We start from the raw sequence: 27710 nt of genomic DNA on the forward strand, positions 1-27710 counted from the left end.
TTAACAGGATTGAAAATGCAGTTGCAGGAGCTGTTGGACAAGAACTACATCCACCCCAGTGTGTCGCCTTGGGAAGCCCCTGTGCTGTTCGTTAAAAAAAAGGATGGGACCCTTCGTATGTGTATGGACTATCGTCAGTTGAATAAATTGACAATTAAGAATAAGTACCCTTTGCCTCATATTGATGAACGTTTTGATCAGGTAAAAGGGGCGACTGTATTCTAAAAAATTGATTTACGATCATGTTACCATCAAATTAGAATTAAAGAGGAAGACATAGCCAAAACTGCCTTTAGAACTCGATATGGACACTATGAGTTTGTGGTATTACCCTTTGGGTTAACCAATGCCCCCGTGACCTTCATGTGCTTAATGAACAACATATTTCATAAGTATTTGGACAAGTTCGTGTTAATCTTTATTGACGATATACTGATATATTCCCGGAATATGGAGGAGCACAAGGAGCACCTCAAATTGGTATTGCAAACTCTCTGAGAACACCAATTATACACCAAATACAGCAAGTGCGACTTCTTTAAGGAACAAATTCAGTACTTGGGACATATAATCTCTAAATATGGGATCGTTGTGGATCCCGAGAAGATAAGGACCATAATGGAATGGCCAGTGCCAAAGGACGTAGCAGATATAAGATCCTTCATGGGATTAGCAGGTTACTATAGGCAGTTCGTGGAAGGATTTTCGAGAGTGGCTTACCCTATCAGTTCTTTGCAAAAAAAAGGGAAAATTTTTAAGTGGACCGAAGAATGCCAAAAAAGTTTTGAGCAACTCAAGCATCTGCTCACCACAACGCCTATATTAAGTATAGGATATCCAGGTAAGGACTATGTGGTATGCACAATTGTGAGTAAGGAACGGGTGGGGAGCTACTGATGCGGAAGGAAAGGTAATCACCTATGAGTCTAGGAAATTAAAGGAACATGAGCAAAAACATTCTGCTTATGATTTGGAATTGACAGCTATTATACATGCCTTAAAAATGTGGCGCCATTACATGATGGTAAAAAAGTTTTTATTAATGATGGACCATTGCAGTTTAACTAGTTATTTTAATCAGCCCACCTTAAATGCTAGGCAGGCACGGTGGGTGGATTTCCTAAGTGGTTTTGACTTCAAGATTAAGCATCTAAAAGGGAAAGAGAACCGGGTAGCGGACGCTTTAAGTCGAAAGGTACAATGTCTCTACGAAATTTCTTGCAGTGAAGGGCGGAGTACCTTCGGAGAAGTGATTAAAAAGGCAGCAGAACAAGATTCAAAATATCAGCAAATAGGACAGCAAGTTCAGAATCCAGCCAGCAAAGAAAATCAGCAAGGGTACGCTATGGATGTTGCTGGCATGTTGAATTACAAAAAAAGGTTGTATGTGCCCAACCAAAATGACATTAAAAACTTGATTTTAGATGAATTTCATAAAAGTCATTGTGCGGGACACCGGGGTATCAGAAGCTGATTACCGCACTCCGGAAGGAGTATTATTGGCCGAGTATGAAAAAGGATGTAACAAAATATTTGATGCATTGCGTAGAATGCCAACAAGTTAATGCAAAACACTAGCACCCTGCTGGGTTACTACATCCGTTGCTAATCTCGGAGTGGAAATGGGAAACCACCTTTATGGACGTCATAACAGGATTACCCAAGTCAAAAAGAAACAACGATTCCATCATGGTGGTGGTGGACAAATTAAGAAAATCAGCCCATTTTATACTTGTACAATCCACCTTCAAAGCAGTGCAGATTGCCCATGTCTTTATGCAAAACATTTTTAGGCTGCACGGGTTACCAAAAACTATAATCTTTGACCGTGACGTAAAATTTACGTCAGTCTTTTGGAAATCTCTGTTTGGAGAATTGGGGACTCAATTGAATTTCAGTACCGCTTATCACCCACAGACTGACGGACAAACAGAACGAGTGAATCAGGTTGTGGAAGATATGCTAAGAGCATATGTTATGCAGCAACCAACCAAGTGGGAAGATTATCTGCACTTGGTTGAGTTTGCATACAACAATGGCTATCATACATCCCTGCAGATGAGCCCGTTTGAGGTGTTGTACGAACAGAAATGCCGAACACCTGCAAGCTGGGGAGGGCCAGACAACAAGTTGATGCTGGGCCCCAAAATGCTTAGAGAAATGGAAGAAATGGTCAAGAAGGTACGATCCAATTTAAAGGCAGCCCAAGATAGGAAAAAGAACTTCGCCGACCGGAAGAGAAATTTTAAGGAATACCAAGTAGGGGATCATGTGTATGTGAGAATTCGAGCTAAAATAAGCACATTATAATGGAGTGGGTGCGCCAAGCTAGCACCCCGGTTTTGTGGACCCTTTCAGATCTTAGCAAGAGTTGGTCCCGTGGCATACTAGCTCGCTTTGTCAAGTCACATTCGGGTCCACAACATCTTCCATGTGTCTGTATTAAAAAAATATGTTTATGATCCTAAGCATGTAATCAGTTGGCAGGACATACAGGTAAGAAAGTGTCATAGGTAGACCAATCAGTTTTGTTGTTAAGGGAAAAATTGACTTAGAATATTGTGTGTTTCAAGTTGAGCCGGAAGGATAAATCTTGGTCGAGCCACTGAATATACTTGATCAGAGAGAAGTAATGCTGCGGAAATGAGCCATCACCCAGGTTAAAGTGCAATGGAAGCACTTTGGGCCAGATGAGGCCACTTGGGAGGATGAACAACTCATGAGAGAAGCTTATCCAGGACTGTTTGAGGTCAAAAAACATCGGGATGATGTTTGATTTCAGGAGGGGGAGATGTAATGTCCCCAGAAATCTGTAAATATTTTATTTACTGTAGTAAGAACAGATTGAATAATTAGTGTTACTACCTGTTTGAATTGAATAATATTTTTATTTATTAAAAATGAGTAATGATTTAAAGTATCATTGGATCTTGTAACTTCTGGAAAAAAAGAAGTTGGAAAGGCAGTTGTTGGAAAAGAAACCCTAACTACCTTCCCTATTTGGAAAAATGCTTCCAAGGAAAAGGACGCAGGAGGGGGCGGGGGGGGGGGGGGCGGGGTGGGGGGGGAAGGTAGAAGACTGTGCTGTGAGGACAGACAGTAAAGGGGGATTGCTAAGTCTGGTGATGACCAGATAGCAAGAGCACCTTGTGCGAGCAACATGCAGGAGACAAAAAGTCTCGTAAGCAAGCTAGGGGGGAGATTTGGTCCCGAAAGACAATCTCATGGTCGGGAGGTTTGACTAGCAACAGAAAATAGAGGTGATCTCTATCACTGGAGTATTTTTCTTTAAGCAGCTCAGGTATGTGAAACCATCTGAAATTAGACTATTGCACAATCTAAATTCTGTGTCTATTATTGTGAATGAAAGATGATGTAGAGGTGTGTCTAAAGCTGGAGTAGTGAATGCAAAGAACTCATAATTTCTATCTATGGAAATTCAGAAAACTAGTATAGTAATCTTTTACAGAAGAATCGTTAAAAGACAGAGTAAGGGAGTTTCCCTGTAAATCTGAAACACATTATTTATAGAAAATACTCTACTCAGATCTTTCAATGCAGGAAATTGATTAACATAGAATTACTGTAAAATAACATTTGTACAAGAAATTTTAATACAAGAGAGTTATTGTAGAGTTACCATTTTCATACCAGTCTTTTAAACATAAACGAAGAAAGGATTATATTAAAGATATTGTAGCAAAGAACTAGAAGTAGTTTCTCTTTATTGCTCGAGCGAAATTCAGACAAATTAGGAAGTGATTTTACAAGCTGGAAATACCGTATAACGAAACAAGAAGATAACATAGGAGGGTTGATGTGGCAGGGGCTTAAGGGTAGAAAAACCCTAGTGCCTACCTGGCCTCATTTTTCTCGAGAGAGGATTGATAATTAAATTGAGGACTTCTTAAAACCCTACATGGGGTTGAAGCCCAAACTATTAACTCTGACAGAATTCATTCATCAAACATATGTAATAACCAAAGTATCCAATGACCTCATAAAGGCGGAGAACTAGATATATTCAAACATGCAACAGACATTAACTAAACATATTAGACATAGTGTTGTGTAAACAGAGAAATTAAAACAAAGAAAACCTTGTTTCAGGTTCTTCTATAGTGGGTCCTAACCGAACCAGTCGAATTGCAAAACTTACGAGTAATATTATCCGAGGTAAATATAGAGAACGATAAACCAAATACATTTAATATAGGCTAAAATTCAAACGTATTTCCATGCAACATAAGAGTTTTACACATTGAATCCGATCATTAATAAATAGATAGAACTAGAGTCTCATATACAAGAGGAACGACTCGGCTACCAACCCCGGAAGTCGTAAAATTTGGAAGAGTCCCTCATTTCCATAAATATAGAACTTCCATTAAAAATCCAGAAATTACCATGCAAACAACCACCGGCGCAGCCATCAACGCAGGTCTGCAGCTGGACAATAAAACCCTCACTCATACAGTGAGAATGTAAATTACATACACCTTAGAACAGTGTTGGTAATCGCTCAAAAAACATTAAAATATAACTTATACAGAGACCACATCATTTCAATAGTAATGAAAAAATTTAATTCGCAGAGAGTCGAAGCTCTACCCCAAAGCATCCTATGAGAATTCCACCTCGGCAGAACAACACAATCCAGCGATAAATCTTACCCGGGAGTACTGAAGCGACCCAAAGTTTGTGTAGCAACCATCCTTTGGGCTTCGCCATAAACCCCAAGCTAGTAGCCTAGACTTCTGTAGAAAAAACATACATTAGCAATTGAGTATCAGAAATTGTGCCAAAACGATCTCTGTAAGAAAATAAAAATTACCTCTGTGGATGCGAGCTTACCTGAGGAGCACCCGCATGAATCAAAACCATAACCCTGTCTCTGAGCAATGCTGTGAGTTGCAGCTCTTGTATGACAGACTTGCAAGAGAGGAAGAGGAACCGGATCGACGCTGAGGAAAAATGGAGCAAATGAAAAACCCTGCCATCGCAATCGAGAATGTGATTAATCCCCAGAAGCAGCTTAGCCGTCGGATTAGGTTCCCAATCAATCCATCGTTGATGAAGCGGGAGGCCCAAGACGAGCAGTTGCAATGGGATGACCTACCCGTGCCACGTACTAGAATAGAGTAGGGCATTCAATTCCGAAATAAAAACAAATATCACTTCCTTCGTATAGAAAACACAGTGGTAGCTTGATGACAGAGATAACTTGTGTGCGAGAGGCAACAAGTAGTAATGGATTAGGATTGCTAGGACAGAGACATTTGATGTTGACTCAAATCAATGTTGGCACTCAAACCCAGAACTATAAATTTAGCAACCAGAACTATATAGGAAAACCTTGTGTTATAAAATTCAAATGTACACACCTCATCTACTTTAAAGAATTATAGTTATGGTTATTAAATATAATGAATAATGGTGCGGACCCATTATAATATATATATATATATATATATATATATTTTTATGTATGTAAATAGTAGTATGATGTGGAGTCGTTACACTACTATATTCTTCAAGACAACGGCAAAAGAATAAGATACACTAAAAAGTCAATTATGTACAACTTTGAAGGAAATTATACGTGTGCTTTTCTATGGCCATGTGTTTGTATGTTCAGGGGAGGGTTTGAAAGACTCTTGTTTCAGTCAATAGTCTTCACCATAATGAGAGTAAAAGAGTCAAAGAATAAGATTGGCATAAACTAAAAAGTCAATTATGTACAACTTTGAAGGAAATTATACATGTGTGCTTTTCTATGGCCATGTGTATGTTTCTCTGCGCTTTATGCTAGAAAGCAGAATATTTGGGAGACAACGACGTCCTAAGGGACGGGCCGGGGCAAGATCTAACCAGCCTGCCATAGGGCATTAAATGCCTGGATAGCTGCGCCTTCGATATCCCGATATAACACACGCGCGCGGTGACTTTATAAATAAAAAATAATGGGTGTGTGTTATAGGGATATCGAGGGCGCAGCTAACCAGGCATTTAATGCCCTATGGCAGGTTTGTTAGCTCTTGCCACGGGCCGACGCCTTACTTACAGCGAAGCAACAACCCTTCCCACATCTCCAATGCTCACATGCCGATCACGTTGATCGAGGGAAATTATTTTTAATTTTGCTTCATTCAATTCAATTCCCGAGGCAAGGCCCATCGAATTTCCAAAACGCCAAAGCCCTAATTCAGTCCGGTTTTCGTGAAATAAGTTTTTGGAGGTACTTTTACAATAATAGAATCGTGTAGTCTAACGAGGCAGAGGAGTCGCATAGAAAGTTATGGAAATTTTGGTCATATTTAGAGAAAATTTGGCAAGGACTTTTGTAAATCTAAGTTATAGTTATTAAACTTCAAAATTTTAGGTGTTTTAGACATTTTTGATGGTGATGAATCCATTTCCACCGTCAAAAACACAATTCAAAAACTGCCTCCACAAGATTTTTTGAAATTATTTTGCCCGAATTCCGGCCACTTTTGACCATCCGGGCAATTCCTCCACCTAGTTAGACGACTCCTAATAAAATACTCTTACAAATTTAATTCATTGCCTTTTTTTTCTTCTGAAAAACATATTTATTTATTTAATTAAAAATTGTCATATATATTTAAATAAACAATATTTACTAAAAATTTACTAATTTAAATATTTTAAGTATCACTTTTTAAACCATAATAATAATTTATAATATTATAAATAAACATAATTTTGAATCGTTAACAGATACCTGCTGTAAAAAAAAATTGCAGCCAGAAGAACCCAATATTCCAGATCCAGAACTTGAGAATAAATGAAGCCAGAAGAACCAAATGTTGCAGATACAGAACTGGGAGTGTGGTTACGCAGATTAATTATCACTCATGATTGTCTCTCATAAAATTCAATTATTACTCGTAATTTTTTTTTTTTAATAAAATTTGAAACTAATTTTTTTTTAAATGTAAATTTTAAATTTGACACCAACTTCTTCCCCTCTTTTTTAATAAAATTTAACACTAAAAACTGTTTAGGTAATTGGCATAATAGTGAGTTGATTGAGTTGATTATGACTCTTAATTCTTTTGCAGGATAGTGAATTTTTTTTTACAAAATTTGAAACTGAATTTTTTAGATGTAGATTTTAAACTTCAAACCAATTTTTTTAATAAAATTTAAAGCTAGAAACGGATTATTTTACTTTATTTTATTTTTTAACTTCAAACTAACTTTTTTTAATAAAATTTAAAACTAAAACCTGTTTAGTTAATTTGCATAATAGTTAGTTGATTAGCCTTGCTTGTATATATGGTTTTTCTGCTTTGGTGTGGTGTTGGGTTCTTGGGCCAGTCTCCATTATTTTAGGTCTGTGGCGAGGGCTTTAATCCTCAATGTCTTAAGTATTTGGTTTGTCAGCGTCATTTTTTCTATTTAGTTAATTTGCATGATAGTTAGTTGATTAGCCTCGGTTGTATATATGGTTTTTCTGCTTTGGTGCGGTGTTGGGTTCTTGGGCCAGTCTCCATTATTTTATGTATGTGGTGAGGGCTTTGTCGGTGTCACTTTTTTAGTTGGCATGGAGTTAGCTTTCTCTTATATCCCATGTCACCTTTTTTTTTCGGTAAGGAGTGTAGGAGAGTGCCACATCTACTTAATATGTTAGACATCTACTTAATATGTTAGACAAAGTTATATGTAGCCATAGGAGAGGGGTGGCTAGGCCAAGGCAGCAACATGCTGAAAGTTTTTATCTTATATATATATATATATTAAAAAAACAAATTTACATATATATGTAAAATATTAAAATAAACTACTTAAAATATATATGAAAATTTTAAAACACAAAAAATCATTTCATAATTTATTAACCACTTGTTTTCTCATTAGAAGACATTGATTTTGGGGTTAATTGTTTGGCTAATGGGAAAGCTAAGGACATCAAAGGTTACTAGGCAGAAATCTTAAAATTTGGAGGTCATGTCCTCATTCCCCACATTCACAAGCTTTTCAATCAAGCGGTCAAGCAAGGGTTCCCTAAACCATGGACTCAAAGCTTGATTATCCCTATTTTTAAAAGTGGGGATACAAATAACCCTTCTAATTATTGGACAATTATGATTGGCCCTCTCCTAGCTAAGTTATATGGTATTATTTTGAAAAGGAAGTTGAGCATATGGCTTGAAAGTGAAGGTAAGCGGGCTAAAGGCCAAGCGGGTTTTAGAAAGCAACACTCAACAATAGACCACCTCGTTACGATTAGGATCATTGTGGAGGAATGCCACAATGATAAATCCAATCTCTTTTGTTGCTTTGCGGACTCTAGAAAGGCTTTCAATACGGTTCCTAGAAACAACCTTTGTAACAGATTAGAAGAGCTAAAGGTTCCTTCTGAGTTGAGAGCTGCTGCTATAAGGTTATACGAGAATATAATTGCCAAGTTAAAGAGCAGTGAGGGGTGGTCGAAAGATATTAAGTGTAATATCAGAGTTAAACAAGGTTGTCCCCTCTCCCCTACCCTATTTGGCATTTACATTGACAAGCTAGAAGGTTGTTTAGAGGAAGCAGGATGTGCTGGCACAATCTTAGCTGGGATAGTCATCATCCTTCTTCTCTGCACTGACGATATTGTTCTTCTCGCAAGGTGCCCATCTGATCTTGATAAGAAACTTATACTTCTTAATGATTTCTGCTTTACCATGGGTATGATTGCTAACATTGACAAAACAAAAGTTATGATTATCAAATCCAAGAAGGACAATTACGTTAATTTTATGTATGACAATAGTAACTTGGAGGAAGTGTCTTCCTACAAGTACCTAGGAATTGATATTCATCACAAGCTCAACTGGAACTATAACATTGAGAAAATGATTAATGGGGGATGGAAAGCTTATTTTGGTCTTGAAAATAATTGTAAAACGACAAACCTCGTAATGTGGGATAGAAAGAAGTTCCTCTTTGAAACTTTAGTCACTCCGGTTATCTTATATGGATGTGAGGTTTGGGGTTGTAGCATCTCTAGAGAATCCTGGAGAAAGATTGAGCAAATCCAGAAGCATTTTATAACATATAACCTCAAAATTAAAAGAAACACACCCTATCCTATTCTCCTTATAGAAGTGGGTCTTTCCCCTATCGAGAGCCTAGATATGACTAGGCTTCTGTTGTACAAGCACAAACTCAATAACATAGGAGACCATAGACTTCCTAAGCTAGCTTTAAATTCCAACCAAAACCACCTAAGGCTCAAACGAGGTTGGTATAAAGACACCAGGGCCTGGTTAAACCATTGGGAGATCGACGAGAATGTTGCATTGCAAAACATTAATAACATTAAAAATATTGTTACTTCTAAGTTCAAAGAAAAAATTTGGTGTGAGAAAGATTTAGCAGCTAAAGGAAAATTAAGATATTATAAGGAGGTCATCAGCCCCACCCTAGAAGATCAAAAGAATATCTCTGTTTTATCTAGCTCAAAGAGGAAAATTAATATAGCCAAGATTAGAACAAACTCTCATGAGCTCCATAGTGAAACGAGTCGTTGGGCAGTTTCTAAAACACCATGGATGGAAAGGTTTTGCCATCTCTGTGAGAATACAAACATCGAGGATGAAAATCACTTCCTCTTAGAGTGCCCTGCGTATAACCACATTAGGTCTCAATTTCAAAATCTTTGTTGCAATACTAACCTTCCTAGCCTTTTACGTTGTCAAAATTACAGTGAGCTCGGGAGGCTTCTCTCCAAGCTTTTTGAGCATAGGGATAAAATCTTAAATCAAACTAAATAACTCGTTTCTTTAGGTCCAATAGACCAAAGTTTGGTCTCAGTGGACATTAACCACCACCACCATCATCATATATATGGAAATTTTCGAAACACAAAAAATCATTTCATAATTTATTAGCCATTTCACTTTATATTTAATATATATGTATTGAAACTTTAAAACACACCAAAAAAAAAAAAAAAAAAACAAACAAACAACAACAACATTTCATAATTTTTTTTAGCTACTTCACTTTACATTTATCATATATGAGAGAAGTTTTTATTAAATTTACATCATTTTAAAGATATTTTATTAAAATATAATTTTTTAATAAAAATTATTACTTTAAATTATAATTATAATTTTACTATGGTAAAAATTTATTATCTTAAATTATAATTATAATTTTATTATAGTAGAATATGTAAAATTAATAATATATTAATAAATTTAAATTTTATTTGAAAATTTAAAAAACATAAAGGAATCATTTCATATTTTATTAGCTCTTTAGCTATAAACCATACACCATAATTATTTTTTTCGTTAACATATTTAACATAAAATATTTCTTATATAATTATTTATAATTAAGATAAAATATAGTCCAGAAAGTCTTGGATAGAACACTCTAACATGAGGAAGATGTAGTCCCACCAAAGTTAAAAAAAGTTAAGATAAAATATAATATATTATTTCTAAATATATAATATATTTTCATTTTTTTTGAATAACATATATGATAATATTTTTTATATACATATAAATTTTCTAAGTGTAGATAAGTTAGTTATATTGTAATTGGTTTTTAGTTTTTATAATGTTTTAAAACCCCTTGGTTTTTCAAGATGTTGAATTTATATATAGTAAAAACACCCATATGAATAACACAAATTAAAATTTAATGTCATAGTCATTCAAAATAAAAATACCTATATCCAAATCTCATTACGGTGATACCCATGAAGATGACTTGCAAAATTAATATTACAAATCATTGCGAACCGCGAGCATGACCTGCAAAAGTTAATATGTGATGCATGAGCATGCCCAATAAAAGTTAATATTACAAATCAACAAGGTGGGTTGTGGGGCAACATGTCCCTACCCAAGACCATGATGCCAAGAGCAAAGGTGGTCACAATTACAACCAGAGTTGGCAAGAAAGAATAAAGTTTCTGTTTCTACTTGCCTTGTGGATAGAGATTTTATAGCGCATTGAATGTCATGTGCATAGCGATTTGACAACACTGAATGAAATCTCTGAACGCAACAAGACATTTTTGAGCAGAAGCCAATTAACATCGCTTTCTAAGTCTTTTAAACATCTACAAGTTCATTCATTGGTAATGATGTTCAACACAGATTTAACTATAACTTCAATAAGGGTAATGGGAAGAATGGTCTCTCTTAAGGTTTTGAATTTGTGTAAGATTTCGGAAAAGAAAACACATTTAAGTAAATTTTCTATTAAAACTTATCAAATATACAACTCTAGATAAAAGGAAACCAACAACACTATAAAAAATGATGAAATATACAACTCCAGATAAAAGGAAACCAACAGAAAACATAGAATTTTTGAGCGCTTATATGTAAACTTCACAGTTTTCACTGTCTAACCAAATTTTGTTGTCTGTAATAAAATAAAATTAAAAAATGCCCACGAAAAGCATTCGAACCACAATGATGCTTGTTCACTCAGAAAATGCTTTTCTCATCTAATTTGTTTTTTATTGAGCCCATATATGGGAGACATATAACAACAGATTCATTAAATAAATGGATGTAGTAGTTCTAAATTCTATGGGAGACATATATAATAGCAGATTCATTAAATAATTAGATGCAGCGGTTCTAAAGACAAGATATAAATTATAACCCAATTTTCTACAACTTGGGTTGGGGCTAGCTTGGTTTATTGTTCAAAACCAATAAGAATGCAACCAAAATTGTTAGAAGGTACTCGGTTTCGATCATATTTGGTTCAAGACTTGGCTGCTTCTTTTCTCATTCGTGGATGGGCCAAGAAGACTGTATTGAAAACCATATTGAACAGGTTCATCCCGGGGAAGTTGAGTTGATCCCCGGTCAGTGTTTATTACCCAGAAGTTGCGAGCTGGGTTAAGACCTATGAAAACCTGTTTCTTACATGTTCATGATGGGTTAAAGTATCAGGTATACCCTTAATGGGTCGGGATTCATTGATTCCATCAAGATTGATGGGTCAAGATTCATTTCAACCTGCAACACAGGAAGGTTAGTAGAATCACCTGCATCATATCATAACCACTTGCCTCATGCTTTGAGGGAAGGTCAGTTGTGTGATCTATTTCATTATCTCTACAACTAGGGGGATTGACAGAAGGGAAAACTTCAACTATAGGGTTCAACATTTGAGAGTGGTAAGGTGGTGGTAGGGAAGCTAAAATGGGTTATAAAACTAAGCCAAATGTGGTTGCCTTGCTATCTCCTTATAGGCTATCTCTGTTGTTTTCACTCGATCAACTGGATCATCAACTTGTGCACCTGAATCCCCAATGATAGGCCCATAAGAAATTGGTCAATATCAATCGTGTTGAAGAACATCAATTGGGCTGAAGGATCTCTATAATGGTGAGTAAATTACCCAATTCCAATGGTCTACTCAGTCGACTAGCTCTAGTTCAAATGTCGGTGCTTCTATTTCACTGTACGTGATGTCCATGGTTCTATCTTCACTACGGGTGGTGTCTATGCCTTTTCTTCCACAGCGTTAACTTCTGGCTATGAAACTGCTTGTTTTGTTGCCTTTGTCGGTCATTTTCTGGGAATTCAAGCAACCGAGGCCATTCGATAGTATTCTAGTAGAGATATCGAGGTCCTCTTCCAATTATATAGAAAAACTAGTAGAAATTGGAGAAATAAAGGTCGGTCATGCCTTCATGCTTGTTTCGGGAGTAAACATGAAGATATAGATATAGATATATCTAGCTAGCTTCGGAAAATAGACAAATCAAGATGGGATACAGGAACACAACTGCAATACATCAATTAGTGCGAAGCACCAGTATGATATGATCGAAATAGAATTATGGAGTGCCTCAAAATTATGTAGCTAGTGAGTGCAGGAGAGGTTTTGTGTTGACTCCAGCCGTCTCTTGGCGACGCCTTCCTGCTTTTTGAACCAATCAAATATTCTCAACTCAGAAACGACTTCGTCCACCCCATGCAAATGATAACACTGGAACATGAATTTAGCATCCTTCTTTTGAGGAACTCTTTGGTTTTTATTGCATTTTCGCAGTGACAATCGAAGCCTTGATAACTGACTGATTTGTTATTACAAAAAGAGATTATGCGTTGTTGTTCATCCTCCTTGGCTTCTTCTTTGCTAATCGAGCCAATCAATGGTTTTTTATCAGACTCTATTCGTTTGATTTTGGCCTCAATTCGGCCAATCAGAGTGAACAGACCCAAAGCATCCACGGAATAAGTTCTGGCTATAATGCCTAGAGAAAGGAAAGAATTTCCTGGACCATGAACGGAAATGGACTAGCTCAACGAAATATCTGCAATAAATGAAGTTTATCGACTAAATTTTTATGATGGACCAGCTTCACTCCACAAAATCCAATCAGTAAGTCATTAGCGTAGTGGACGTAATGGACTTAAGACCACCCTCATAAAAAATTATTCACCTGCACATCCAATTGGTGCATGTATATATTCATCAGAACTGGCGATAGGGGGCTGCCCGGTAGAATTCCCTTGTTCATTCATCTATAATGATTTCCAACCTTATCGGTCATATCTGCCTTGAAGAATACAGATATAAGATTGAGTAGGCGGAAATAGCCAATAAAATAGTTGGGTGTGTGGAATATGGTCGAAGCACCCCACTACAAGAGCGAGGATGAAATAGTTGATGTCTTTCCAACTTAATATTTCCCAAGAGCATGTCCTGGTTCCTCTTTCCTTTCTGAACCCATGTGAGCAGTTATGAAAGACCAACTCAAAAATCTCATTTAATACTATAGCTAAAGCTTCCATCACTATAACCTCTTTTGGGTTCGGAATGCTTATAGGTCGAAAATTGCCAAGCCTTCTTGGTTTTCGTGAAGATATGATATAAGGGGAGCTTTTAGGATCTATTTATATTCTGTGTCGTCAAAGTCATACATATCACGCTTTATATCAATATTATGTTGGGGATACAAGGTTGTGATTTCGGAAACAATGAAAGGGAAAATACGAAGAAATCGTCCATGTCCACGATATTGCCGGAACCATGAATAATATCTACAAAAATCAAAGTTTAGAGTAGTGAGGTGTGCAAGCAAGCTCAACTATAAAGGAGAGGGTCTTTACTTACCTGAATTTGCCTGACCTAAGTATGCCTAGTGTGGAATCTTCCTCACCTGACCTTACCTTACCTTACCTGAACTTACCCTGACCAAAGCTTGCCTTCCTGACCTAAGTTTGCCTTCTCACCATGTTGGGCATGGAATCTTCCTGAGGCATGTTTTGGGGCTCAAAGCCCATGTTTTGACCGAATAATGTTGTAAAGCTCCGTGAATTGTAGGCCCAAAATGTATGATAAAGTCACAGGGTTGTGTGCCCTAGTTTTGTAATGTAATGTTGGCCTACCCATGGTCTGTGGACCATGGGATTGTATAAATAAGAGCGAGGCTCTAAGTTGTAAAAGAAGAGCAAAATATGAGATAGAGAAATAGGAGCAAAGTGTAAAGTGTGTCTTGGGTCGTAGAGTAGGAGAACGCTCTACAGATGAGTGTATAGAGGCCTACTTTTCCGAAGTTGAGTGCGCAGACCCCTGCAGTTGAGTGCGCAGGGCGAAGTCGAGTTTGTAACCAAAGGAAGAAGAATAATAAAGAGAAGTTTTACCTGAATTCCGTGTATCTATTCTTGAGTTGTTACATGTTTGATATCAATTGCAAATATATTGTTTATTTACTGTGCGCACTTGTATGAATGATTTATATTTCTAAGTATATTTTACACATGCACGTAAGCTAAGTTAATCAACTAACAGTGAAATACTAGTAAGGACTTGGGCAATAACAGCGTTCGGCCCCCGAGTAGGGCTATGCAAAGGTAGCATCACAAGCTACGAGGTACGGGTAAGTGTGCGTAGCAACATGCGCGCAAAGTCGAACTGTGGACCACTTGAACTCATCAGACATCCCCAGGGTGCAGAAACCTAGTTCTAGCACCCTCCCATACTACTTCAGGTGAGACCTTAGTCTGCTCTCTGTGGACTATTACCGAAAGGTCCAGTAGTACCGGGATTTGTTTGGCTAAATCACCTCCGAACCTAGGTCAGGCCCCAATAAGCAACAAATGGTTCTGTTCCTAGGACCGGGATCTACATAAGGGATGTCAGATGTCGTGTAATTGTAATCCGACAAAGAAAGAAAGTAAAGGGTGGCTGGATAGAAAAATTCACGAGTTCGCGACGTAGGAAAATAGGAATCCACGAGTATCAAAGAAACAGTGGTTGGAGCGCTACTTATATACGGAAATCTAGGAAATTTTCTTTGCATCGTTCCCTTTCGAGTTGTATGAGTGGATCGCGAAGCTAGTAGATAGTCAGGGAAGGTGTAGGCTCGACAAATCAATTGTGTGGACTCCAGAATTAGTGTGCACACTAGAAGCATCGGAAGATAAGATTGTGCGCGTTGTGGATCATTGGCTCGATCGAATCATAGGAGGGTTTATCATTGAATTCGCAGTAGATACTTCAATCAGCTACAGCGAGGCAAAATAACGTTTCCTCAAAGGACCGCGAGGTAAGTACATTAAATCTTTGAACACTTGGATTAAAATGCTACTGTGTGGAAAGCGAGTTATGCGAATAAATTGATGTTTGGGGCTACGTGAAATGGGAGGATATACAGAAACAAAGATAGTGAAGAATTAGAGACTAGTTCCTTGATTTCACCTCCATGAGAGAGCGAGGAGGAGCTCGCAGAAGTTTCACCAAGAAGCACGAATAGTCTGTTAAGACAGCGAATTCCGCACATACCACCCCCACCTACACCACCACTAGTTTCACCATCCTCACCCCCATCTTAGCCCACACCACCTCCGCCACCACCACAATTTAATATGGTGAGCACAATAAATTTGTCAATATTCAGAGGAGTAGGAAACAAAGATATGAACCAATTTTGGTTCGTAGTAAAGGTTATATGGGAATCACAAGGAGTCACAGATGATAATATCAAGAAGGCAACACTGGTTAGCACCTTGCAGGTTCGTGCACTAACATGATACATCAGGCATTCCAATGACAATCCAAATATAGGAATCGTGGATATCCAAGCTGCACTGAACAGGGAATTTAGTAGGCCAAAATCAGAAACACAGTTGATTATTGGGTTTAAGGAAATCTCGATGCTTCCAGGCGAGACCCCTTGGGAGCTAGATCAGAGACTGAAGGGTAAGATCCATGAAGCTAATATGACCTTGACAGACGCACAACACCATGCGTGGTTTGTAGCATCACTAACGCCACATCTAAGGAATGTGTTGTCACAACAGAAGTTAACCACTAAGGCTGAAGCCTTGGAGATGGCAATGAGACAACACGAAACCCCAATACGAGATCCTAACCTGGGAGTTCAACAGATCCATGCGCAATTGCAGAACTTGTGTTTTGAGATGCATAGTGTGAAAGAAGATAGGACAACTCGACCAGAGGGGCACAAAGAAGTATGGTGCATAAAATGCAAGGGTTAGGGGCACGACAAGGACAATTGTCCAGTTTTCATGAACTACCTAGCAGGAGGAGGGCAAATGCCATTGAGACCAGAGGCACAAGCAGGATCGAGCGCGGTGCCTGCATTATGGTGCGCGATTTGTCAGATAGGAGGGAAGCATGCTACAGATAACTGCCATCAATTACAGAAGTATAGGGAAATGTCCCAACAATTGTTCTGTAATTTCTGCAGGTCACTAGGCCATGATGAACGCACCTGTAGAAGTAATGAAATGATGATGGATCAGACTTATGCCTACAGAGTTCAGGCCGAAACACAAGCCCTTGATCAAAATACAGGGATGGCGCACACTGGATCTCAGGGGTGTGGACGAGGTCGAGGTCGAGGTGGAACGGGACCAAGAAGGGGTCGCGGGCAGCTGATTTGTTACAATTGGGGAGGACTAGGGCATTATTCCTGTGATTGTACAAATACGACAAGAGCATCATGTTTATATTGTACCCAGTTTGATCATGAGACGGAGGACTGCCCCACATTGATAGTGAGGTTGCACGATAAAGGAATACTCCAACCTCCCCCGGCTCAGAATCTGCAAATGATGAGGTCTGGACCACGCCAAGAGGACCCGAATGTAAACATCGTGCTCCGAAGCGGTATAAGGATAGGAGATGACAAGGGCAAGCAACTCAAACAAAGTGCTTGGGTTCGCAAGGTTCCCTCAAAGGAACTAGAGTTCGATTTGGAGCACGCCAAGGAGACGTTCATGGAAGATAAGAAGAGCTTCACAGAGGCCTCCACTTCAGGTAGTAAGGACAAAATAGAACCGGAGATGGACCCATCAATGCTTACTACCTTTTTGGAGATATGCATGAAGCTGTTGTGAAACAATAAGGCTGTGAAGGGACTGCAGGAACTCATTGTTAGGTGCACTGGGTCAGGAGAACCGTGCGTATTCTGGAAGCTTGGGAAGCACACAACGCGAACAGGAAGGGAGATGAGATTGACTACGCAAATTGGGGAATATGAAATGGATCAAGTGATTCTGGATTTAAGGTTGGACGCGAATGTACTACCAAAGAAGGCATGGGAACGCATGGGCAGGCCCACGTTGCAATGGTCCCCTATTCAATTACGAATGGTGAACCAGCAGAAGATCCTACCGATGGGAATATTGTAGGGAATAATGGTAGACATCGAAGGTGTGATTGCGCTTGCTGATTTCGAAGTGATAGAGATTGTTGATGACAACAATCCCTATCCCCCACTACTGGGAATAGATTGGGCCACTGATATGAATGAAGTAATAAATCTAAAGAAGCGCAAAATGGTTTTTGAGAAAAAGTCACTGTGCGTAGTGGTACCTTTAGACCTTGCGAAAGGATAGTGCTACATAGAGCTAGTGCGCGATGACGAAAACGACGATGATCTAGATTGTATCTACAATATAATCACTCGAGAATAGGACTAGGTGAATCTAATAGCGAATGACAAGATTTCGTGGGAGCGCGAAAGCCCCTGCACATCGGATTCGGATAAGGAAATAGAACGATGGTGGAATCAGTTACATGAGGTAACCACGCTCAATTGCAACATGATGGTACAATAGTTGTGCTGCATGACAACTGAGGTAAGGGATCTGCCTATGTATGACGGGTTGACAACGATGGATGAATTCTTGACCAAATTTGAAAGAAAAGTGTCAGAACAACAGTGTTTTGACGCTCTAAAATGGGCACTGTGCGCTATGCCCGCAAGGTGGTGGGGTATGCATCAGAGACGCTTTGAGAACTTGCGCGGATGCAGAAGGATGATGCGCTTGCAATTTGGGAAACCACAGATGTGGCTAGTAGACAAGTATGACAGACGGGATGACCCACATACACACCTCGCGAAATGGAGCAAGGTCTATGGGGAGGAGCCCCAACCTGAATGGGTGTATTTGTTCTGTCATACTCTAGATGTCATACCCATGAATTGGTATATTGAGACGGAGCTCCACAATGGCACGAGTGAATGGGAAATCTTGCGCGAAGGATTCCTGCTTACCTTCATGTTTAAGGATCATTGGTGGGATACTGTTGATGATGCGCTACAAGCAGTAAAAGCATCTATCTTCAAAATACCCCAGGAGCCAATGGAAGTGCTTCAATTGGAATGGGCGACACAGTTGAGCTGCGCGCTGGAGTGTTACAATGTAAATATTAAGGAGGATGATGAGGACCCACGGAATATTAAAATTCTTGAAACTAAAGGTTGTTGCAAGGTTCGAGGACAATTTATTGGGGATCCTGACATCACTGCACCGCTAAAAACAAAGTAGGTAAACATTGGGACGGAGGCGGAACCAAAGTATGAAACGCTCGATGACTATTGGGATGATGCCACGGTGGATAAGGTCACTGAGTTACTCCGTGAATACCAAGACTTATTCTCGACCAAAATTATGGATTTAAAAGGGATCGTTGGTGACTTAGGGATGATGAAGATCACCCTAAAACCCGACGCGAAGTCGGTCAAGCAGAGGCCTTACCATTTGAATCTGAAGTACAAGGAAAAGGTTCGTGTAGAATTAGACAAAAAGCTCACAGCCGAAATTATTGAGCCATTGGAAGAATCCGACTGGGTAAGCCCTATGGTAGTACAAGAGAAAAAGCGGAAGGGCTAAATAATAATATGCATGGACCTCAGGAAGCTAAATTATGCCTATGTACATGACCCATTTCGGACACTGTTCACAGATGAGGTATTGGAAAATGTTGGCAGACAAGAAGCATACTCGTTCATGGATGGGTTCTCAGGGTACCATCAGATTAAATTGCACCGGAAGACAGGAGTAAGATGACCTTCGCAGTGGAATGGGGCTGCTTTCAATACACTGTTATTCCATTTGGATTAAAGAACACGCCAACCATCTTTTCGCGCATCGTTTTTGCCACATTCAAAGAATACATCCACAAGTTCCTGGAGGTCTATCTGGATGATTGGACTGTCTTTAGATTAGTTAAACACCATGTAGCAAGCTTATGCTTGATGCTGGATACTTGCCGACGACACCAGATTGTGCTAAACCTTAAGAAGTGCACATTCCTTGTTCCCTTTGGAAACCTGTTGGGAAACGTCGTCTGCAAACAGGGGCTGATGGTGGAGCCTGCGAAGATTGCAATAATTCTAAATTTGGAAGCACCATGAAGTGTTAAACAACTGCACGTTACGTTGGGACACACAGGGTACTACATGAAGTTCATCAAAAGCTATGCCCAAATCACCATGCCGATGGAGAAATTATTGAAAAGAGATGTCACATTCTGCTGGAATGATGATTGCATGAAGAGCTTGGATGTCCTAAAAGGGAAATTGGCCTCCGCTCCAATCCTGGTCTTCCCAAAATGGGATGTGGAGTTTCATGTCCATGTTGATGCATCGTGTATCGCGCTGGGAGCAGTGCTCACACAAGAGGGCGGCAAGGGCTTGGACCACCCTATCGCATTTGCAAGTCATAGATTGTCTAAAGCTGAGAATAACTATTCAACAACCGAGTGCGAGGGGTTAGCGATGGTGTATGCGCTCCAAAAATACCGATACTATTTGCTAGGAGGACATTTCAAGATGTATATAGACCATTCCACAATAAAGTACTTGGTCAATAAGACTGTGTTTGGGGGCGCATATGTAGGTGGATCTTATTGTTCCAAGAATATGACTTTGAAGTTGTGGTAAAACCTGGACGATTGAACACAGGACCAGATCACTTATCGCATGTTGAGATAGCCGAGGAACCCACTAGTTTAGAGGAAGGATTGCCTGATGCATAGCTCTTTGATGTACATGTCGCGGATGGGCACTTCAAAGATATAATCCACTTCCTGACAACAGGGACCGCGTCGAAGGAATACTCTGTCCAACAGAAGAAGCAATTGGTGTTGCGTGCGATGAACTCTTCTGTCATCACAAGGCACCTATACAAAATGGGAAATGATGAGATATTGTGAAGGTACGTACTAGAATCTGAACAAAGTCAAATCCTCGCGGAACCACATGGAAGAGCTGCAGGAGGAAACTATGTAGGACAAGTGGCTGCACAAAAGATTCTCCACGCAGGGTTGTGGTGGCCAACCCTACACCAGGATTCGAAAGCACACTGTAAGGCTTTCGATATATGTCAAAGGACGGGAAAACCATCACGAAGGGATGAGATGCCATTAAATCCACAAATGAAACTACAGCCGTTCGAGAAATGGGCAATCAACTTTGTGGGACCAATCAAACCTCAGGGAAAAATGGGCATGCGCTGCATCATCACCGCGACAGAGTACCTGACACGATGGGTGGAAGCGCAGCCGGTCAAACACTGCACAGCTGCCACAGCACCGAAGTTCTTGTTTGAACATGTGTTGACCCAATTCGGATGTCCGAAGATATTAATGAGTGATCGTGGTACACATTTCCTGAATGAAACCATCATCGCACTAACAGAAGAGTTCTAGATGTATCATCAGAAAAGCACACCGTATCACCCAGAAGCCAATGGAACAATTGAAGCGTTCAAAAAAATACTGGAGACTGTGTTGTAGGTTTTAAACCCGTACAGAAATTACTTGCATACGAATTCTTAAAAACAGAAAATAAACAGTGCAAGAGCATAACACATAAAACACATATACATATAGATTTTCCCTTGGATCCCAAAACCGAGACTACCAGCTTGGTTTTTCATTATATTCCTTTCAATGTTACAATACATATTTATACATGTCAAAGAATCCAATACCATGGACCAAAAACCATCACGTCCAAAACCATGGACCGAAAACCATCGCGTCCAAAACCATGTGTGAAAAATCATGCACAAAATCATAGGTAGGTCCGCCCAACCTAATATAGGGTCCAAATTTTTTTTTTCTAGGGTGCTGCCCCGGACCCCATAGAGTGGGGTTACTTGCACCCCTCAAACCCCTTATGACCCCCCCGGCTATGCAATTGGCGCAACGAAGGGGGGGCTCCGCCCCCCTTCTAACCCCCTGGTTAACTACGTGGGCTAGTAGTGGAAAGAATATAGCACAACCCAACATTCTCCCATTTGTTGTTTTCTTTCCACAAGGGGCCACAAGAGAGCTTAGTCATTTAACCGGCCCTGCAACACCCATTGTTTCTCTACACCAAGAGAACTTCTCAGATCTCATATATTTTGTCAATGCATCTGCAATATTCTTCAAAGTGTCCACCTTTACTAGCAACACCTTTTTGTCTTCTATCATATCCCTCACAAAGTGATACTGAACATCAATGTGCTTTATCTTTGAATGATATGTAGGGTTCTTTGCCAAGAAAATTGCACTTTGGCTGTCACAGTTTATCCTTATAGCTCCCTGTACTAACCCCATACTTGAACACAATCTCTGCAACCAAACTGCTTCCTTGCTTGCATGAGTGGCTGCCATGTATTCTGCCTTTGTAGTTGATAGTGCCACTACAAATTTTTTCTTACTGATCCAACTGAATGCACCTCAAAATAGGTTAAAAACATACCCACTCGTATATCTTCTCTGATCCAGATCTCCAGCCCAATATGCATCAACAAAGCCACGAATATCCAACACTCTATCCAATCCTGGTCTTCCTTGGAAGCACAAACCATAATCACTAGTGCCACACAAATACCTAAAAACTCGCTTCACTGTTGTCCAGTGCTCCTTCCTTGGTTTTGACATAAACCTGCTCAATACTCCCACTGCATGTGCAATTTCTGGTCTAGTACAGACCATTGCATACATCAGGCTACTGACTGCACTTGCATATGGAACATGGGACATGTCCTCTTCCTCTTCTTATGTCTTGGGACACTGTTCAACAGATAACTTCACACCTACAGGAATAGGAACCTTCACCATTTTACTATACTGCATATTAAACCTCTGCAGTATTGTCTCGACATACTTCCTCTGGTTTAACAAGAGCTTCCTCTTTGCCCGATCTCTTTTAATTTCCATGCCCAAAATATAGTTTGCAGCACCAAGATATTTCATGTCAAATTTGGAGGACAAATGCATCTTCAAATCCTGGATAATTTATTTGTCATTTCAAACCAACAACATATCATCCACATACAAGACCAGAGAAATAACACAGTCACAAATTAATTTAAAATACACACAATGATCTGCTTTGCTTTTGGTGAAGCCAAGTCCCCGTATAAATGTATCAAATTTATGATACCACATCCTTGGTAACTATTTAAACCCATACAGAGACTTCTTTAACTTACATACTAGTTCTTTCTTACCCTTCACCGAAAAACCTTCAGGTTGCTTCATGTAGATCTCCTCTTCCAGATCCTCATGAAGAAATGTTGTCTTCACATCCATCTGTTCTACCTCAAAATCAAAAGAAGCAGCAACAGATAAAAGTAATCTAATAGAAGTTACCTTGGCAACAAGAGAAAAAATATCATCAAAATCAATTCACGACACCTGGGAATAACCTTTTTCTACCTACCGAGCTTTGTATTTTTGCACCTTTCCTTCTGCATTTGTCTTCTTCTTGAACACCCATTTGCTGCTAATGGGTTTCCTTCCAGCCAACAACTCCACTAGATCCCAAGCCTCATTTTTGTGCAAATATGTCATTTCATCAACCATGGCCTCTTTCCAGAGTTTGCCATCCTTTGAATTTACTACTTCCTTCACAGTTATGGAATCATCGTCAGTAATAGATAAAGAAAAATTTGAACAGAAAGAAGATGGACTATACCTTTCTGGCCGCCGTCTTTCTTGAACTGATCTTCTCATACCCGGAGTTTGTGGCCTTGCATCTTTTGATTCCTCCTCTGTTGTAGAGTTTGATTCTTATTCCTTAAGTTCAAACTCTATCTTCTTAGGTTCATTTGGTTGGACTTCATGTTTAATAACATCTTTTACCTCTCTGAACACCACATCTCGGCTATACACAACCTTCCTTGTTACTGGGTTCCAAAGCTTATAACCCTTTAAACCATCCTTATACCCAATAAAGATGCACTTTTCAGATTTACTATCTAACTTGGTTCGTTTCTCCTTTAGAACATGTACATATAAATCACACCCAAATACCCTCAGATGTGAAAAAGAGGGTTCCTTACCTGTCCATACCTCTTGTGGAGTCTTATCCTCCAACGCCGATGAAGGTGATCTATTGACTAGGTAACATATTGTCTCCACCGCCTCTGCCCAGAATTCTTGTCCTAACCCGGCACCACTGAGCATGCATCTTGCCTTTTCCATCAATGTCTTGTTCATTCTTTCTGCAACTCTATTTTGCTGAGGTGTATATGGAGTATTCTTCTGTTGTGCTATACCACACTTCTTACAAAATTCTTCAAATTCATTACTGCAAAACTCTCCACCATTATCTGTCCTCAGCACCTTTATCTTTTTCTCTGTTTGGTTTTCCACCAGAGCCTTAAATTATTTAAACCTCTCAAAGACTTCATATTTCTTCTTAAGGAAATATATCTGTGTATTCCTTGAGAAGTCATCTATAAATGATACATAGTACACAGACTTACCCAGTGATGGAACCTTCACAGGTCCAAACACATCACTATGCACAAGCTCTAATATTTTTTTCGCGCTATTACCACCAGAGGGGAAACTCACCTGATTCTGCTTCCCATATACACAATTTTCATAGAAATCAAAATCTAGAGAGATATTACTCACAACTTCTACCATATACCATGAAGTATTCGAAGGCCCTTCTCTCTAATATGTCCAAGCCTTTAATGCCACAACATGGTCTTCTCTCCAGAGACCACTAGATTTTCTGTTCCACTTTCAGGAACCACGAAACTGTTGCACCCATCAACAACAGTGCTACCTTGCAGCTTGTATAGAGTTCCAATCTGAACTACCCGCATCAATACCAGTGCTCCCCGAACCATCTTGCATGTATCCTTCTCGAACACTGTTTTTACACCTGCATCATCTAGCATACTTACAGAAATCAGATTTTTGGCCAATGCAGGAATATGCAGAACACCCAAAAGTGTTCAAACCCTTCCACCTTGCAACTTCAACTTTAATTTTCCGCGACCAATGATTCTGGCCCTCCTATCATCCCCTAAGAAGACATCACCACCATCGTATTTCTCATACTCACAGAACCACTCTCTATGAGGAGTGAAGTGAAAGGATGCACCTGAGTCAATCAACCATGCCTCATGATCTACATGTGTACTTGAAGAAGCCAAATACACATCCCTACCTTCATCGGAGGTGGTTTTCGCCTTTGCAGAAGGAGAATTATCAAATCCCTTTCCTTTGCCAAGAGCTTTAGATTTATAGTCCCTTTTGTAGTGCCCTTCCTTTCTGCATTTCCAGCAAGCCACCTTTAAAGGTTTTCCCGGAGATTTATATCTCCCACTCGATGACTTATTTTTGTTTATGTTCTGGGACCATCCTCGTACAGACAAGGCATCACCATTTTGGCTCTCCATATTTTTCCGTCTCATCTCCTCTGTCAGCAAGGATGAGACTATTTCATCAAACTACAAGGTAGATGCATTGCTACCTATTGCAATAACCAAACTATCCCACGAATTTGGTAGAGAACACGAAAAAATGATGCACTTATCTTCATCTGAAATTTTAATATTAACAGATAATAACTGACTTACCACAATATTAAATGCATTCAGATGCTCTGTCACTGAGTCTCCATCTTTCATCCTCAGGTTATACAACTTTTTCCGTACGAACAATTTATTCACCAAAGACTTAGATTGGTAGAAAGTCCCTAACTTGTCCCAAAAAACCTTCACTGTAGCTTCCCCTGATACATTCAGCAATACTAAATCTGAGACACACAATCATATTGTTCTTTTTTCCTTCCGATCCAACTTCTTCCATTCTTCATCAGACACTCCCATTGGTTTAGTACCCATATCTACCACGATCCACTGATATTTATCCACCAACATATCCTCCATGTTGAGTTTCCACAATTCAAAAATCTCACCACTAAATTTCTCGATCTCTATCTTTCCACTGCTCGCCATCTTCTTTCACCACTAGAATCGATCTCGCAAATCTCCCATTGAATAGGGTCTACCATAGGCCCGAGCGAAACCCCTTAGCAACAAAGGTGTCCCCTTGAAGTCAAAACAACTTCGATACCAAATGTAGGTTTTAGCCCTGTACATAAATTACCTGCATACGAATTCTTAAACACAGAAAATAAACAATGCAAGAGCATAACACATAAAACACATATACACAGAGATTTTCCCCTGGATCCCAAAACCAGGACTACGAGCTTGATTTTTTATTATATTCCTTTCATTGTTACAATATATATTTATAGATGTTGAAGCATCCAATACAATAGACCAAAAACCATTATGTCCAAAACCATGGACCGAAAACCATCGCGTCCAAAACCATGTGTGAAAAATCATGCACAAAACCGTAGGTAGGTCCGCCCAACCTAATATAGGGTCAAAAAACAAAAATTTTCGAGGCACTACCCCGGACCCCATAGAGTGGGGTTACCTATACCCCTCAAACCCCCTGTGACCCCACCCCGCTACATAATCGGCGCAATGAAGGGGGGGCTCCGCCCCCCTTCTAACCTCCTGGTTAACTACATGGGCTAGTAGTGGAAAGAATATAACACAACCCAACATGCGCTAACTAAAGTGTGCAACACACAACGAACTGACTGAGACCTGTGCATACCTATAGTACTATGGGCTTATAGGACAATGTGTAAGAAACTAACGAGACAAACACCCTTTTGATTAGTTCATAGCGTAGAAGTTGTCATGCCGATGGAATATATCGTACCTAGTCTACACATAGCAGCGCTCACAGGGATGACGGACCACGAAGCTCTGGAGGAGAGGCTTGCGCAATTGGAAGAACTTGAGGAAGAATGGTTCTTAGCTAGGTTTCATTAGCAGGTACAAAGCAACATGAAAAAGCCTGCCACGACCACCATATCAAGTTGTGCACCATCAAGGTAAATGACTTAGTGCTACTGTATGACAGTAAGTTTGAAAAATTTCCGGGAAAAATTAGAATGCATTGGCTGGGACCATACGTGGTTGAGGAGGTCACATATAGAGACATGGTCTAGCTAGGCAAACTAAATGGAGAACCCTTCCCAGGCAAAGTAAATGGCAGCGGCTTGAAACCCTGCACCGGTGGGACGACTATTTGACTAGCTGGCTGAACCACAGTCTTCGCGCTCTGAGGAGCCGAACAATGGCATGAGACTATAAACATACCCAATAGATGCTTGTACAAATGTAGGGAAACAATTCAGAGACGAAGCCGAGGATGAAACAGACCCAGAAGCAGCGGTGCAATACGTTGCCGACATGAGCACAGTTCAGGAACAGTTGGTGGGACTCCGCATGAAGATTGCCGTGCCGACAGAGTGACTCGAGGGCAAGTCAAGATGTTTGTGTTGGGGGCCTGTTGGGCATGGAGTCCCCCCAAGGCATGTTTTGGGGCTCAAAGCCAATGTTTTGACCGAATGATGTTGTAAAGCCCCGCAAATTGCAGGCGCGAAATGTATGATAGAGTCACAGGGTTGTTTGCCCTAGTTTTGTGATGTAATGTCGGCCTACCCATGTTCCGCAGACCATGGGATTGTATAAATAAGAGTGAGGCTCGAAGTTGTAAAAGAAGGGCGAAATATGAGACAGAGAAATAGGAGCAAATTGTAAATTGTGTCTTGGGTCGTAGAGTAGAGGAAGGCTCTGTAGCTAAGTGTGTAGAGGCCTAGTTGTCTGCAACTGAGTGGGCAAGGCGGAGTCGATTCTGTAACCGAAGGAAGAAGAATAATAAAGAGAAGTTTTACCTAAATTCCATGTATCTATTCTTGAGTTGTTACATGTTTGATATCAATTAGAAATACACTGTTTATTTACTGCGTGCACTTGTATGAATGATTTATATTTCTAAGTATATTTTACACATGCACGTAAGCTAAGTTAATAAACTAATAGCGAAATACTAGTATGGACTTGGGTAATAACAACATTCAACCCCCGAGTAGGGCTGCGCAAAGGCAACATCACTGGCTACAAGGTACGGGTAAGTGCACCTAGTGACGTGCATGCAGGGTGAAATCCGGGACCACTTGAACTCATCAAACATCCCCAAGGTGCGGAAACCTAGTTCTAACACCCTCCCATACTACTTCGGTTAAGACCTCAGTCCTCACTCCGCGAACTATTGCC

At 39.7% G+C, this 27710-nt stretch overlaps 1 protein-coding gene across 1 annotated transcript; it reads left to right on the forward strand.

Annotated features, from left to right (window-relative positions):
• The first annotated feature begins 618 nt into the window (after nt 1-618).
• On the forward strand, nt 619-26906 carry LOC149188938 (uncharacterized). Its single transcript, XM_089410083.1, has 6 exons — nt 619-841; nt 984-1380; nt 1794-1947; nt 2059-2181; nt 2481-2496; nt 26776-26906. The coding sequence occupies exons 1-6, from the start codon at nt 619-621 to the stop codon at nt 26904-26906; spliced, it is 1044 nt and encodes a 347-aa protein (XP_089266209.1).
• Nucleotides 26907-27710: the final 804 nt, after the last annotated feature.

Source organism: Pinus tabuliformis, chromosome 3_1 (genome assembly GCF_031772625.1).
Source record: "Pinus tabuliformis cultivar Carrire ecotype Pingquan chromosome 3_1, CPIR1, whole genome shotgun sequence".
NCBI classification, from domain to species: domain Eukaryota; kingdom Viridiplantae; phylum Streptophyta; class Pinopsida; order Pinales; family Pinaceae; genus Pinus; species Pinus tabuliformis.

Bases quoted from the DNA above. Each gene is read 5' to 3' on its own strand.
- LOC149188938 (XM_089410083.1), top strand. From the start codon at position 619: ATGGAATGGCCAGTGCCAAAGGACGTAGCAGATATAAGATCCTTCATG. The intron at 1,381-1,793 runs GTTGTATGTGCC...AAACATTTTTAG, and splicing joins ATGTTGAATTACAAAAAAAG to GCTGCACGGGTTACCAAAAA. The intron at 1,948-2,058 runs GTTGTGGAAGAT...ACATCCCTGCAG, and splicing joins AAACAGAACGAGTGAATCAG to ATGAGCCCGTTTGAGGTGTT.